The sequence below is a fragment of the Embiotoca jacksoni genome, unplaced genomic scaffold, assembly GCF_022577435.1.
Source record: "Embiotoca jacksoni isolate LCO1_2020_lvr unplaced genomic scaffold, fEmbJac1.0.p SCAF_6, whole genome shotgun sequence".
Lineage (NCBI taxonomy): Eukaryota > Metazoa > Chordata > Actinopteri > Embiotocidae > Embiotoca > Embiotoca jacksoni.
This window is the reverse complement of record NW_027185414.1, coordinates 5,559,706-5,573,026: the sequence shown is the minus strand read 5'-3', so window position 1 is coordinate 5,573,026 and position 13,321 is coordinate 5,559,706. Positions and strand designations below refer to the sequence as shown.

The following is a 13,321-nucleotide window of genomic DNA, read 5'->3' as shown; positions in this document are numbered from 1 at the left end:
GTGTATGTTGGGGACGGGCGGGATAAAAGTGGGAAAGATGGTTATTACCTGTTGTGAGATGATGAGCATGGTGACCAGGAAGAGCGTGATGTATATGCAGCTCATAACCTGAGGGTGTTTAACCAGCCCTATACGTCTCAGGATGTATTCATCTTCTCGACTGCAGAACAAACAAAATCCCAACACCGCGTAGAAACACAAATGAAAAAGTGTATAAAGCCTTTTCATGGAACTGTGTCTTTGACCAGCAGCACAGATCAATTATACTGTCTTAGCACACTTACTTAACTGCTCTAATATATCGGTTCATTTCATCCATGTAATCAAATGACATACATGATCTTACGAGAGCTCAAAGTTCTTGCAATTTTGAATTTTACTTGACTTTTAAGAAAAAGTGAACCTACAGGATGCAATCTTTGAAAATTGCCCGTTTGTATGTTTGCATTAAAGTATGAGAGGAAAGTTTCAACAGGATGAAATACACTTCCCAGCAGGCTACAGGATTTACTCTCTGCGTTCAATCCCACCTGCTGTGATTATAGCTGTTGTTGATCTGGGTGCCCAGGAAATTTCCGTAGGCCACAAAGAGGTCCTGTTTGGTGCTGAGGATGATGATGTAGTAGGCTGTGGAGGCCACGGTGAGGAAGAGCACTTTGAGCTCAAAGCTCACCCGCAGGAAGACTCCACATGCGATGAGTGACAGGATACAGCAGTACACAGAGTACTGAGGGGAAGAAAGAATCAAGAAATGGATTAGACCTGCAACACATTAAACAATTAACACATTTAATAACCAGAGATGAGTTAGCAATGTAAGTGTTTATTAACGTATTTGTAAAAAAAAACTACAACTCTATATCTATAAATGTATTTATAAAATCTACACATTTTGAATATGAATGCTGGTTTTTATGTGGTATTTTTGTATATTTACTGACTCCAGTTATTATACACTACATGGATTTATTATAATGTAAGTACTAATTAAGTATATATGGGTGACTGGGGTGGGAGAGCATATCATTAGTGTGTTAGACTTCCTGAAGTTCATTTATCAAAGTAATAAGAGGGTTATTGTCTATGATTAACAAATCTGTCACTCACGGGCAGGCAGAAGAGATCAGCCGTATCTTTCCCACGTGTCTGGACGAAGCACTGCAAGGGGTTAAAACAATTTGACTGACAAGGAGCCACTGGACGGCGGGCTTTAAAGTCTGGCATGGCATCTATGAAGTGTAGCGCAGCTAGAAATAGCAGAGTGCATAATGGCCTGATCTTAGCACTCGACACGTGAGCATATTCTTACCAGGTTGAACACGGCCAAGATGATGATGACCGCAGTCGTGATGGTTGCCAGAGGGAGGCGCACGCACGGCCGTTTGACCACCGCCTCCGACACGGCGCGCAGCCACTGACACCGCGACAGCTTCTCTGGAAACAAGCGCTGCGGCCGAAAAAACAGAAGTCAGACCAAAGATGAGAAACAGGTACGAGGAGCATGTAACTTTTATACAGTCAGCCATCTCCAGACATCACGTGTGAGTGACACGCAGCTGGCTATTTCCAGTGAAGGAATCTGTCTGAGAGGAGAAATCAGTGCCTATCAGGGTCTGAATGTCAAATGTCATGTGCCAAGTCAGTAGAGAAGCTAAAGAAAGCTGCATTCCAGTGAAGGCAGGAGATAGCCTCCATCTAATTGTGGCGCAGTGATACACGTGTACCTTTATTCACCAAGCACTAGTCTGTTGTAATATGTTTGTGTTGCATTTAATGGTTGGCTTCAAAAGTTGTTGGATATTGTGATAATTTTTTTTCTTTTCTTGCTGACAGAAACAAAAAACAATGACCTTGATGTTGTCTGACACGACCTGCCAAAACCTCTACATCACATAAATATGAACTTTAAAACATCAATTTCATGTTTCCAATTAATCATCGGAAATTGTAAAAAAAAAATTAAAATGTACTGTCGAATTTAATTCTAAAGAATATTTCAGCATATACCAATGCAAAGCGTGCTTCTTCACACTGTGTTAAAAAAATGGAGGGAGACAAACAAACGATGCCTGAACTAGAGTTGTATCTATAGATTTGAACTTGTTCTGGAGCGTCTGACTGTATCACATGGTCTTCAACCATATTGTTTTTAATTTAAGAAGTAGATATCATCTGTGCATGGCTTCTTGGGTAATACAGACCAAATAATGAGTATAAAAAAACACAAGGAGGGCTCCTGCTACTGACGCATGCCGATTAAAATCGCATGTTTTTCTTGCGTGGGCTTCACACAAGAGCAACAAAATAATCTCGAAAGAATTTCACTTGTCATGCACAAGGAAATTAAATTCTTTGAGAAGCGCTTCTGAGTCACACACATGTAATTCAGCCCAGAATTATATGATATAGTACTTTAAAACCTGTTACTGGAAAAGTAACAACCCTTTTACACTGAAGCTTGACCTGCCTCCAGCGAGGCTTTGGAGGCTGCGGTAAAGAGGTATGAAAGGCGTGTTGTGCTTGTGAGGTTCTTTTTTTTCCAGCTTCTACAAACCCAAATACTGACCGGGCCTGAACAGAAACCTGAAATTAACCACCTAAATAGCTCAATTTTGAGGATAAGACTTAACACACTGACCTGCAAGTGACCCGCGAAACAGATGGCCAGGGTCAACAGCAGCACACACACCAACACGCCGAATGACATCCCCAATATCTGTCGACTGACGGAGAGAAAACCAGAGCGTGCCAAAAATATCAGTCTCCTGCCTATTTACTGACACAAATGTCATCTTCATAGTGCGCTTTTGAAATAACTTCTCGCTACACCTCAAAAACTCAAAAGGACAAAGAAAAAATAGGCCAGCTGTCTCTTCTTCCCAACAGATTTTAATATAACAGGAAAATATGATCATACTCACTCCTTCGTGACAAACATCTGAACCAAAAAGATGCAGAGGAAGATGAAGGTGGCACAGCCGACATAGTGTTTGAACATCGGCAAATCCAGAGCTCGGTACTTAGAGGAGCAAAAAAAACAAACAGAAAACACACAAACCTCGTAGTCAGTACGAGAATGATTGATGGGAAATGTATTACAAAGTAGAAATAAAAATGCTTTTAATGGCTTCTTGGCGTCCAACCAACCTGTTTTTCCAGATCTTTCTTTGGAAACCATAAAGCCAGACTGACGCTCTCTTCAGACTTCGACCACTGCCTAAGAGAGACGAGGGACGAATGAAGGATGGAGAAAGAAAGAGAACGAGGTAGGAAGACAGAAAACAGCATGAATAGATATTTGCTCTGTCTTTTACACTTCAGGTGTCACAGGTTTAATATCTGCACTGTTAGTGTTTTAATGGGGAGATCAGCGCTGGATCACATCGGCCATAAACAGCTGAGCTTGCGCTTGTGGTAAGAACTTGACACAATACCAACCCCTTGTTGAGAAGGTCTGCACTTGTGATGACATTAGGTCAATAAACAAGTTTTAGCAGCCTGGTTCTCACAGATCACAATCAATAAACATGCAAAGAAGTGATTGTAATCATAATTTCTGTTCATTATATACAAAAACTATTCTACAAAGTAAAGATCCGTGCTATGCGCAAAATTAATACCGCACACAGTATTATCCTGACATCAATTACAATATTTACGTCAGTACTAAAAGCACTATTTTTATGCGGGCTCAAAATCCGTGAGAAGGAGAATGCCGATTTTATTCAATTTTCCTCCGCAGTTTTTGTGTCTGTCGCAGATGAAGCTGTGTTAGTGCTGACCAGGCAGCACAGTGTCATTTTGACACTCAGTTTGGTACGAAATTGCCGTTGCAATTGCAATAAAAGAATTGCTCAGATCACCTCGTGTTGCAAAAGCAGGGTCACTTCCATGGCTTTAGCTGGAGGTAATATGCACACCGACACCTCAAGTAAAAATAACACCTTTCATTTATGTTCAGTGTGGCCTTTTTTGCGTTTGCTACTCTTTTTTCACCTTCTGCAGACATGTGCATCAAAAGACATTTGTTATTGTGATTGAGGAACATTTGTATCCATAAACTCATCCACAGATGCAATCTAGCGACAAACGGTATCAAAAAAAACATCAGTACATCAGCATACGATGTTGAGAAGCCGACGGAAACTTTTAACTGTTGGATGTCTCCATGCAGTTTCATTAAATAGCTGCAGGCATCAACCAGCAGCAGGAGTGAGATACATGTTTCATGAACCGCCTCTGATTTAAGAGAGAGGCTGTGTAATCTTACTGATTATTTAAATTGTTCAACACATCACTATGGATTAGTCATGGTAGGGTTTTTTAATGTCACATTAGGAAGCTATTTCTCAGATTTCCTGTTTAACAGTTCAATCATCTCGAGTAACGCAGCAGTCGTCAGGATGAGTCCTGAGCTCTGGGATCTGTGCAGCTGTTTTTATTGTACACAATAGTCTAAACTCAAAGCCAAAACCTCTGTCTAAATATTACAGTGAGCAATTCCAAATAGGTTACGCATATAAATAAACACTAGCAGCACTTTCATTTTTCAGCCTCTACATACTATTCACAGAATTTTTTTTTTTTTTTTTTTTAAGTTCACGTGAGAATTTTCCCCCCAATCTCTCAGTAAAATTGTGTCCGGCTCACACCAGCAAAGGTCAACAAAAAACAATATGAACAAATCTGTTCCCAACAAATATCTCTGAATCCACGTCAGACTCAACACAACACGATAACATACGACCTGATTTGACCAATAATTAAATACAAGTTCAGAACTGATGCTGGTTCACTGAAACACAAAAGCTTGTGGCGAGGGATACTGTCAGGGCATCGACATCATAATTAAGGTAATGGATATTAATATTTGGGGGTTGTGTATTTAGTTTTTTAAATTTTGGAAGGGAGATTCATCTTGTTGCATCTACTGCATCATTTTACAGTTGTTGGGATTATACAGTCTGGACCAAAGTGGTGGACCGATCCACCAACAAACCCACAGACAAATACTGCAGAGAATAAAAGCATTGGGGTTCAATTTTACTTGATATTGTTCACTTAAACCTGAGAATTAAATCACAACATCTTGATATGAGACGCATGTCACATAGCCATGCTTAATATCAACTATTCTGCAGTCATACCACAGCAAACAAACACGTCCTTTATCATCACTGATATCGGTGAACCCGAAAGGGCAGAAGAGGGTTTTTTTTGCTGTGCAACTCGGTGCAGATTTAACCTTTCAACATATTTTTCCTGCAGTTTGGGTTATAATATTTTATGAAATATACTATGAAAATAAATACACCAAAAATAGACCTACTTGCTGCTGAGCTCATCTATGGTCGTGGTCATCTCATTGTGCAGCTCCTCATCAAACTTACTCTTCTGAGATTTGTTCCTGCAGCAGAAAGCACAGAAACAATTAGGAAGAAGCCGGCCGGTAGACTCTGAAACACACCGGCTGAAGGGAACACATGCTGGAAAACCAGACCAGGTCATGCGGGTTACTCAGGTCCAGTCTAGCTGTGCTTGAAAGGAACTCGGTCAATGCCGTTCTGAGCATTAGTGAGAAAAAAAGAGAAACGTGGTTTGTGCCTGGGAGAGAGTTATGTAGAGGGAGTGTGCCGGATGCAGAATGCTGTGTGTTAGATGATCTCTGTGGGATTCGGCAGGCGTGTTTCTGTTGTGCTTCTGCCTGGAAACCCCCCCGACTCTATCAGGAAGGAAACACTCACACACATGCCCAGACACAGATACACTCGAGCCCCAGCCAGTGATCAGGGTTAATAGGAGCATGTCAGTCCACTAACGGAGTTATAGAGTTTGTGAGGTCACGTGTTGCCCTGTTACACAGAGATAGCGGTTAGAAACGGTGAGAGAAGAACAGTGTTACACCACTGCTCAGGTTAGAGTTGGGATAGAAAGGCTCTCCACTATCACAGCAGTTCTCAGCCTCGGGATCGGGATACTACATAAAAATCTTCGGGCGTGTGTGGGATTAACACAGTGATTAAAAAACACATGTGAGATTTATATTTGTTATATTGGAATTTATAGTGTAATATGTTATCATATCAAAGTTATGATGAAAAATGAGTCAGTTTAGTATTTACTCCCACAAAAGGGATCAATTAAAAACATGATATATAATTCCTTTGGGCAAACTGCAGGGCTAAACTGATTGCTGGGTGATAATCTGCAATTTAAAAAAATGATAGAAACACTAAAAACTTAATGCATTTTTTCCAACATGTGAAAGCTCACAATCATCTGCATTTACACAAGGGGCTGTGAGCAAGTATCAATTCTTTTTGTTCATTGGTGTGACGAGGTGAAAGGTGGAGAACTGCTGCTGTGGAATGAGGACCCTCCGTACCATGAAGGTCCCACTCACTTATAGCTGCTGAACTGAGAGGTGGGCAAGGAGAACGGCTCTTCAAGAGACTCATCAACGCTGTCAGGGTCCAACAGTAAGACACAAACATATTCATCACAACAGGGCAGCGAGGAGCCCAAAAAATCCACAGGAATTATGTCATATAGTTTAAATGTAAAAAAATCTAGACGGCTACATATCTGCTTGTGAGCCGCAATCAAAACGTTCCATCGCAGTAAAATGTATTAAACTATGCAAAGTCATTAAGACTGTGTGGGTGCACGTTATTTCTCTGTCACTTCACTCTCAGAGACGTCCATCAGCTGCTGCCTCTGCTTTAGTGGAGCGAGATAAAAACAATCCTACATTCTTCCAGGGTGGAAGGTTTGCGCTTTTAGGCTCACACTTACCACCTCAAATCACATCACTCCAGCCCACACTGTTTGTGTAGGCGAGTCCTGCCCACTAATCAGTAGCTACACTTTAAACATTTGTCTGTTTGCTTACTGCATGTGCCAGATGGGCAGAGAGAATTATCCATTACAAGCTATAGCCATAATCAATTTGTCTATGCGTTATTTGAGGCTGATGGAAGGGCGCAGCGGTCCCATCAGTCAGCAGGAAACACTGCCAGTACAGCAGAGCAGTGCTAAGCAGATGCTAAGTGACAGCTTTAGTAGACAAACCTGTATTTGCTGGGTGAAACTAACGCCTGTAACATTCAGTTTGTTCTGGCAAGCTGAATCAAATAATGTCTGATTCTAAAAACAATTTGCGTATTACCACCACCTCCTCTGTGGATCTGCAATATCTAGTACCACTCAGACTTCAAGGTCAAAGAGTCATTTTCTCAGTTTCCTACTCTGCAACCTGCCACTTCCATGTAACCATCTCAGCTATGTGAAAACACGCAGCACAGATGGTTACACACAGAATAGGATGTTAACATGCTGCCTAGACCATGAACTGGATGTTACGTGAATCATGCATCCACATAATAACAAAAGGGTAAGAAAAGTTGAAAAGATGATCTAATACGACTCCATAATGGGTAAACACCAGTCACAATATTCCATAAAAATGTCTAATCTTTGACAAAATGCAAGCATTGTACATATTATGATAATGTCTATGTGTACTGCTGAATATTGGCATTAATGTAATGGCTGCTAGATAAATAAAACAAAAAAAACATAATGTACTTCTAAATGATTTCACACACTGTATTACATAATGTTATTATAAAGTCAGATGGAAATATAATGAGCTCTGATTCGACGAACAGATGGGAACGTCCTGGCCGGGAACGTAGCTGGCAAACACTCTTCCCTTCTGAAGCAGTGACCATCAAGTCAAGATGCTACCGAGTAACAGGGCTGTCACCTTGGCCTGTGCGAGTCTGTGTGAGAACACTTTTTATCCATGCCAAGATTCACATTCTGCTAAAGTCATACATGGGATTTATTGTGCAGAAACTGTAGCGGCTCAGACTCGTCTTACCTCTCCGTGATCTTGGAGCCGGGCGCCGGGCGCAGAGGAATGTCCTGGAAAAGACGGGGACACAGTTCATCCAATAAATATGTTTAGTAACGCAAGTGTTGGAGGCCACGCCCAATAGAACTCAAGTTATCTAACGTTTTGATTTGGAAAATACTTTAAACTCTGAGGATAATTACTACATTAAGTCACTGTGTCCATTTCACTTGTTTTAGAGATAAATCTCAAATACTATTGTTGATCAAAGAAACAGGAAATCTGTTTAAAATTGCTTCTTCTTGCCTAAAGTTTTTACACATCCAATGTTTTGACAATGAAATGAAGACCTTGTCCAACAGTTCTATCTACAGCTAATCTATCCTCTTATATTACTTCATGTAATGAAATTGCTGACACATCGAAAACATGCTTTGTATTCGTTTACCGTCTAATATGTTATCTTCATACCAACTAACGATGACCCAAATAAAACATAACAACAATCCAGCCAGCTTACCTTGAAACGTGGCTTGCCATTGACGATGGTGTCCGGACTAAAGCCCTCTCGGCTCTGGAGGTGGGCAAAAGGTTTCACAGCCCCCCAGGATTCAAGGTAACGGGTCATACGCACGGATGCCCGCATCTTCAGACCATCGCTCACCCGAGGTTTAGCTGCAGTTCGGGTTTTCAGTGATGAATCCTTTGACTTAAAGCAGACGCAAACAAACATAGAATTCATATTACGTTGAAGTTAGAGTGAGTGTGTCCTAAATCATGAATCGGAGAGTACTCTGGAACAGCACGCGTCCATTATGTTTGTGCAATCGTCTAGTTTTGATAGTAAAATGAAACGTGGATCAGCGGCAGGTTTTGGAGAAATGGAAGAATGCCAGCGACCGCAAGAGGATTGCTCAGAAGTGATGTGTGTATGAGTCACTGCACTGAAGAATTTTTCTCCGTTTACATCATGCATGCATTTGGCACCAAATTATAGGAAAAGGATATAGCAAAGCAAAAAACATCTGTTGCTCAGGGTCATGTGAGCATTTTATGAACCTAGTGTAGTCAAGACTGGGGAGAAAATGTTTGGCTAGAAAAATCTATTGGCAGAAAATGTGTTTATATTTATGGCTTTTGCTTTTTCTGAAATCACAGTAAATTCCTTTGTATGCCTTGGCTTGGGACAAATAGCAGGGTTAGAAAAAAAGTTTAAAAAAACAACACTGTATTGTAGCTAACATATGTATAACGTATGTGACAGTAAAAAGATCAGACATGATTATAAGCATTCTAACATCCAGTAAGAAAAAACTAAACAAAACACACAATACAGTCTGTGCTCAAAATATGTTCGAAGGTTTTAAAATGATTTACGTGATTAAATAATTGTTTTTCATATCTTCCAGTTTTCAAATGCTAAGGATTTGTCACTGTCCCATACAATGTGTATATTTGATGAAGACAGGCGAGAACTTACCCGCGGATCGATGACTAGGTAGGTGCGGACATTGAGCTCTTTTAGGTAGGGGTCCCTGAGGTGGCCCTCACCCTCTTCCACTTCATAAGCTTTGTTCAGGTGCTTCAGAGTCGCTTCTGTGATGTGGACACGTCTGAGCAAGTGATGAAAAGAAAGTATTTAATATTTGGCATGGCATATATAACAGGGGTTTCTATTATTTTGTCCACCCCACTTATATCATGTAGATGTGACAGAAATAGCAGAGACACTTTTTTGAGTATTGCAATAGAGTTTAAAAGATTAACATTACATAAAAACTGCATCTTTAACAATGATAAGTGTAGAATAAAATTACAAAACATATAACTTTATGCTGGATAAATGTATATAATTATCCTCACGAATGTGACTGAACACCTTTGTTGTGGATATGAGTAGCTTACTCTCTCGAACAAATTTGCATATAAATATATGGGCCAATATATCTGTATCATTAAGTGTACAAATATAACTTGACTTGATAGTATTAAGGAAGCCTGAATCTCAGTCAACCTCAGCTTGTTAAAGTCAATATAAAAATATTAAACATAAACGTGTATAAAGGGTTATGAAAGAAAAGAAGAGCTACTTACCCTGGAAACCCACCTGACTCCATATGATTGGCCAGAGTGACGTCATGTGACCACACATCAAACTGCCACTTGCGAAGGCCAATCACACCGCAAAGTACGTTTCCCGAGTGAACGCCCACTCTCATGTTGATATCCACTCCGGTGGCCTCCCGTACCTGCCTGGAGAAGTGTCACAAATACTGAAACTTGTTGTTTCTGTATGCAGGGCTTCAAGGACCTTCAATGTCCTTCAAGGCACATTAACATTAGGAGAGTGACATTTCTGTCCTTTCCATGATGAAGCCCTGTGTCTGTCTTAATATGTATGGTAAAACTCAACATACTGGCACAAAACAAACACATATTTGATGTTACGGAGTTAAAGGTTCGGGATTCGTCCTTCCGTTTTAGCAGAATAGTAAACACATAACCTGCCCTTAAAGAACAATATACCACATATGTTGCCTGAAGTTTCACAAATAGCATTGAACACCTTGTTTTTATGAATTATAAAATTAATTTTAGTGTCAATTTCATAAATTGGCTGGCACAAACTCACTTGATGGCTTCACACATGTCCAGGCCCATTTTGACACAGTTCTTGGCATGTTTGGGCAGAGAGACTGGCAGCCCAGACACACAGTAGTAGCAGTCTCCAAGGATCTTGATTCTCATGCATTCGTTTTCCTTTAAAGGATGAGAAAGAGGAAAATGTTTCTTTAACTTAACAACAAATGGCTCTGCCCACTACAACAACTATTATGTACAATGAGGGTTAAAGTGTCTTAGTTATGTCCTGATAGGAAAAGTGTGCTTCCCTGGTGAACAGCCAGACGGGGGTCTAAAACAGGAATCTTCCCGTCACAAACTCACTTACTCTGATCATCAGATTACTGCAGCTACCATGTTTAAAGACGAAAACGTTGAAGTGAAAGTTAAGCTTAGTCAGTGTTTTTTTTCCATGAATGACGGCAGGAAGAAATTCAAAATGATAGCTCACCTTGGCGATTTGGTCAAACTTGCCAAACAATTCATTGAGCATTATGACAAGCTCCTTGGGAGAACAGTCACTGGCCAATCGGGTGAAGCCAACAATGTCCGCATAGAGAATACTGAAAGAAGGAAGTCAATGAAAATGTAACACACAGAAAAACACTGCAAAGAATAATGCCTGTTCTGACATGTAAAATATCAGATCTATCAAACTAAAATATTATTAGTGTTGGTGATATGATGAGTAACTTACTAACTGAACTAGTTTTACAAATCTGCATACTAAAGTGAAAAACTCAAACTTGTATGACCTCAAACCACAGTAATCAGAGTGTCCTTCAAAGTTGACTCTGCATCACGCCTTAATACATCCATGTAAGTTGTATATCATGGTAAATGTTTAGTGATTCACATGTTCAGGCTGCGACAGAAGAACACGTGTTGACGGGACATCTTTTCACCCATCAGTCAACGAACTGGCTTTTTTCAATCAGTCAATCAATTACAGACATAGAGAAGGACCTCCTGAATGAACTCTGAACAATCAACCAGTGTGCAGCAGACTGACGGACACGAAGGACCATAAAGCTCACACTGTTTGTGTCCTTCAAATTTGGGCCATATTTTCTCTGCACTGCCTCGTCGGCACATTATGACCAATTGTGACCATTATGACCCGTGAGTTGAGACTGAGCTTTTCATGGGAAAAACCACATGTCCCATCTGCCATTAACCTCCAGTAGACCTGATCAGTGACTGATTAAAAGGTTCGTCTGGTTTGATGCTGAATCATAGTCTGCGCATCATTAAAGCTGCCCATCAGCAAACCACAGAGGGACAGCGATAGCCTATCTGACCTCACAGAGACCCCGACACCGCAAGGAAGAACAGCTGGATGCTTGGCAGAAATCCAACCCAAAGAGAGAACCCGACTCCCTGCCTCGACGAGGCTCGTCTCTGTGGGAACTGAAACTCTAATCATTGCAATGCTGGCCTCAAGAGAAAACACCAAACTCATCTTACTGAATTAGAGGATATACTGTATCAACAGCAGTGTGATGAATGCTGCACTTATAAATTATAGCATGTATTTAATTTGATTCTTCGATGGCCATTGATGGGAGCTCACTGCTGCATAATTAATCTCTCGACATGATAATGGAGCCATCAGCTCAATCCGAGTATACCCAGGGTTCCCATTATTTCATACAACATGCAGAAATATTGAGAACAAACTCGCACAAAAAACACTACAAATATCCATTGATCGTATGCGTTATTAAGTTATCCCCAGAAATCTACGTGTAGGTTTTTGCATGGATTCAACTTGGACTGAGACGCACCACATCTAGTGGGGCTGAGGACAACCAGCAGAGGAACACACATACACCTGTTTGAGCTGTTCTACGTCCAGGTGCTTCAGCAGACGGACAACGCAGCTAATCACTGCTCGCACTTGGCTAATTCCAGGGATAGATCTATCATTCAACACCTTTTTACTTCAGCCTTCAATGAAGACAGAAGAAAACATGGCTGATACCACACAATGGCCCCTTGATTAACAAAGAGCACATCTTTAAATATTCACTCAGACCAAATTACCTGAACCCTATGAACCCAAAGCTATTTTCAGGGTAATTTTACTACCTTCACTTTTAAGCTCATATCTTATTCATTATCGGAGCTAACCATTCATGCTGTTCTTGTTTTTTTGAGTAGTCGAGGCAATCCAGATCTTTCGTCATTTGATTTGATAATAATACGATTTTTTTTATATTAGCCTTTATATCAAGGGGAAAAAAAAAAAAAATTGTCTGATGAAATTGTTGTTTTTACATGTATCGCACCATAACATATTGTCAGTAGAGATATCTTTTTCTAATTGTGTAGAGGAAATCGGACAATATCTGAACCATGTTTGTGGGACACTATGACTATGTGCCGAGTGCTTGACAGAAAATAAATGTCATGAATGACTACGCGTGGCCAGAGGCCCAAACCAGGGACTCAGTCAGGTCATATGTGATATGTGCTAATAACTCGGCTGTTGGCTCCGTTGCAAAAACATGGTTATTAATATTTCATTTTTTTTCATACAAAGTGGGATGCAATGTCAGCCCTATATGTTGGAGACAGCACAGAAGTCAGCTGTGATTTCAAAACCGGATTAGCTGATAATGCGTTTGTCGTACAGAGAAACAACAGGTATCGTCAGAAAGGGTAAATTCTGCCGTTTATTTAGATATAAAGAACATTATGAAGCGATCGGGACTTTGGGAATTATCCAATCAAGAGTAGCAAGGGTGGAGATGGACACGGTGCTTTCTGCATAGTCGGATCACGATGCAACTTCTACTTCGATTATGTCTGCAACGCTTCGTCAGACAGACGAGGCAC

General features: G+C 40.5%; 1 protein-coding gene across 2 annotated transcripts in view; it reads right to left on the bottom strand.

The window, feature by feature from the left end:
- The window catches only part of adcy7 (adenylate cyclase 7), a 56,756-nt gene that overhangs the window by 8,784 nt on the left and 34,651 nt on the right, over positions 1–13,321 (bottom strand). Inside the window, exons 8-22 of one of the 2 annotated variants that reach the window (XM_069174180.1) lie at positions 10,932–11,043; positions 10,491–10,618; positions 9,953–10,111; positions 9,339–9,471; positions 8,379–8,567; positions 7,886–7,929; positions 6,404–6,463; positions 5,330–5,407; positions 3,148–3,217; positions 2,922–3,019; positions 2,639–2,723; positions 1,310–1,447; positions 1,108–1,158; positions 531–727; positions 49–160 (exon numbers count right to left, since the gene is read on the bottom strand). In XM_069174180.1, the coding sequence (XP_069030281.1) occupies positions 49–160; positions 531–727; positions 1,108–1,158; positions 1,310–1,447; positions 2,639–2,723; positions 2,922–3,019; positions 3,148–3,217; positions 5,330–5,407; positions 6,404–6,463; positions 7,886–7,929; positions 8,379–8,567; positions 9,339–9,471; positions 9,953–10,111; positions 10,491–10,618; positions 10,932–11,043 (1,654 nt within the window). The remainder of the gene's footprint in view (positions 1–48; positions 161–530; positions 728–1,107; positions 1,159–1,309; positions 1,448–2,638; positions 2,724–2,921; positions 3,020–3,147; positions 3,218–5,329; positions 5,408–6,403; positions 6,464–7,885; positions 7,930–8,378; positions 8,568–9,338; positions 9,472–9,952; positions 10,112–10,490; positions 10,619–10,931; positions 11,044–13,321) is intronic. The other variant, XM_069174182.1, reaches the window with a different exon arrangement.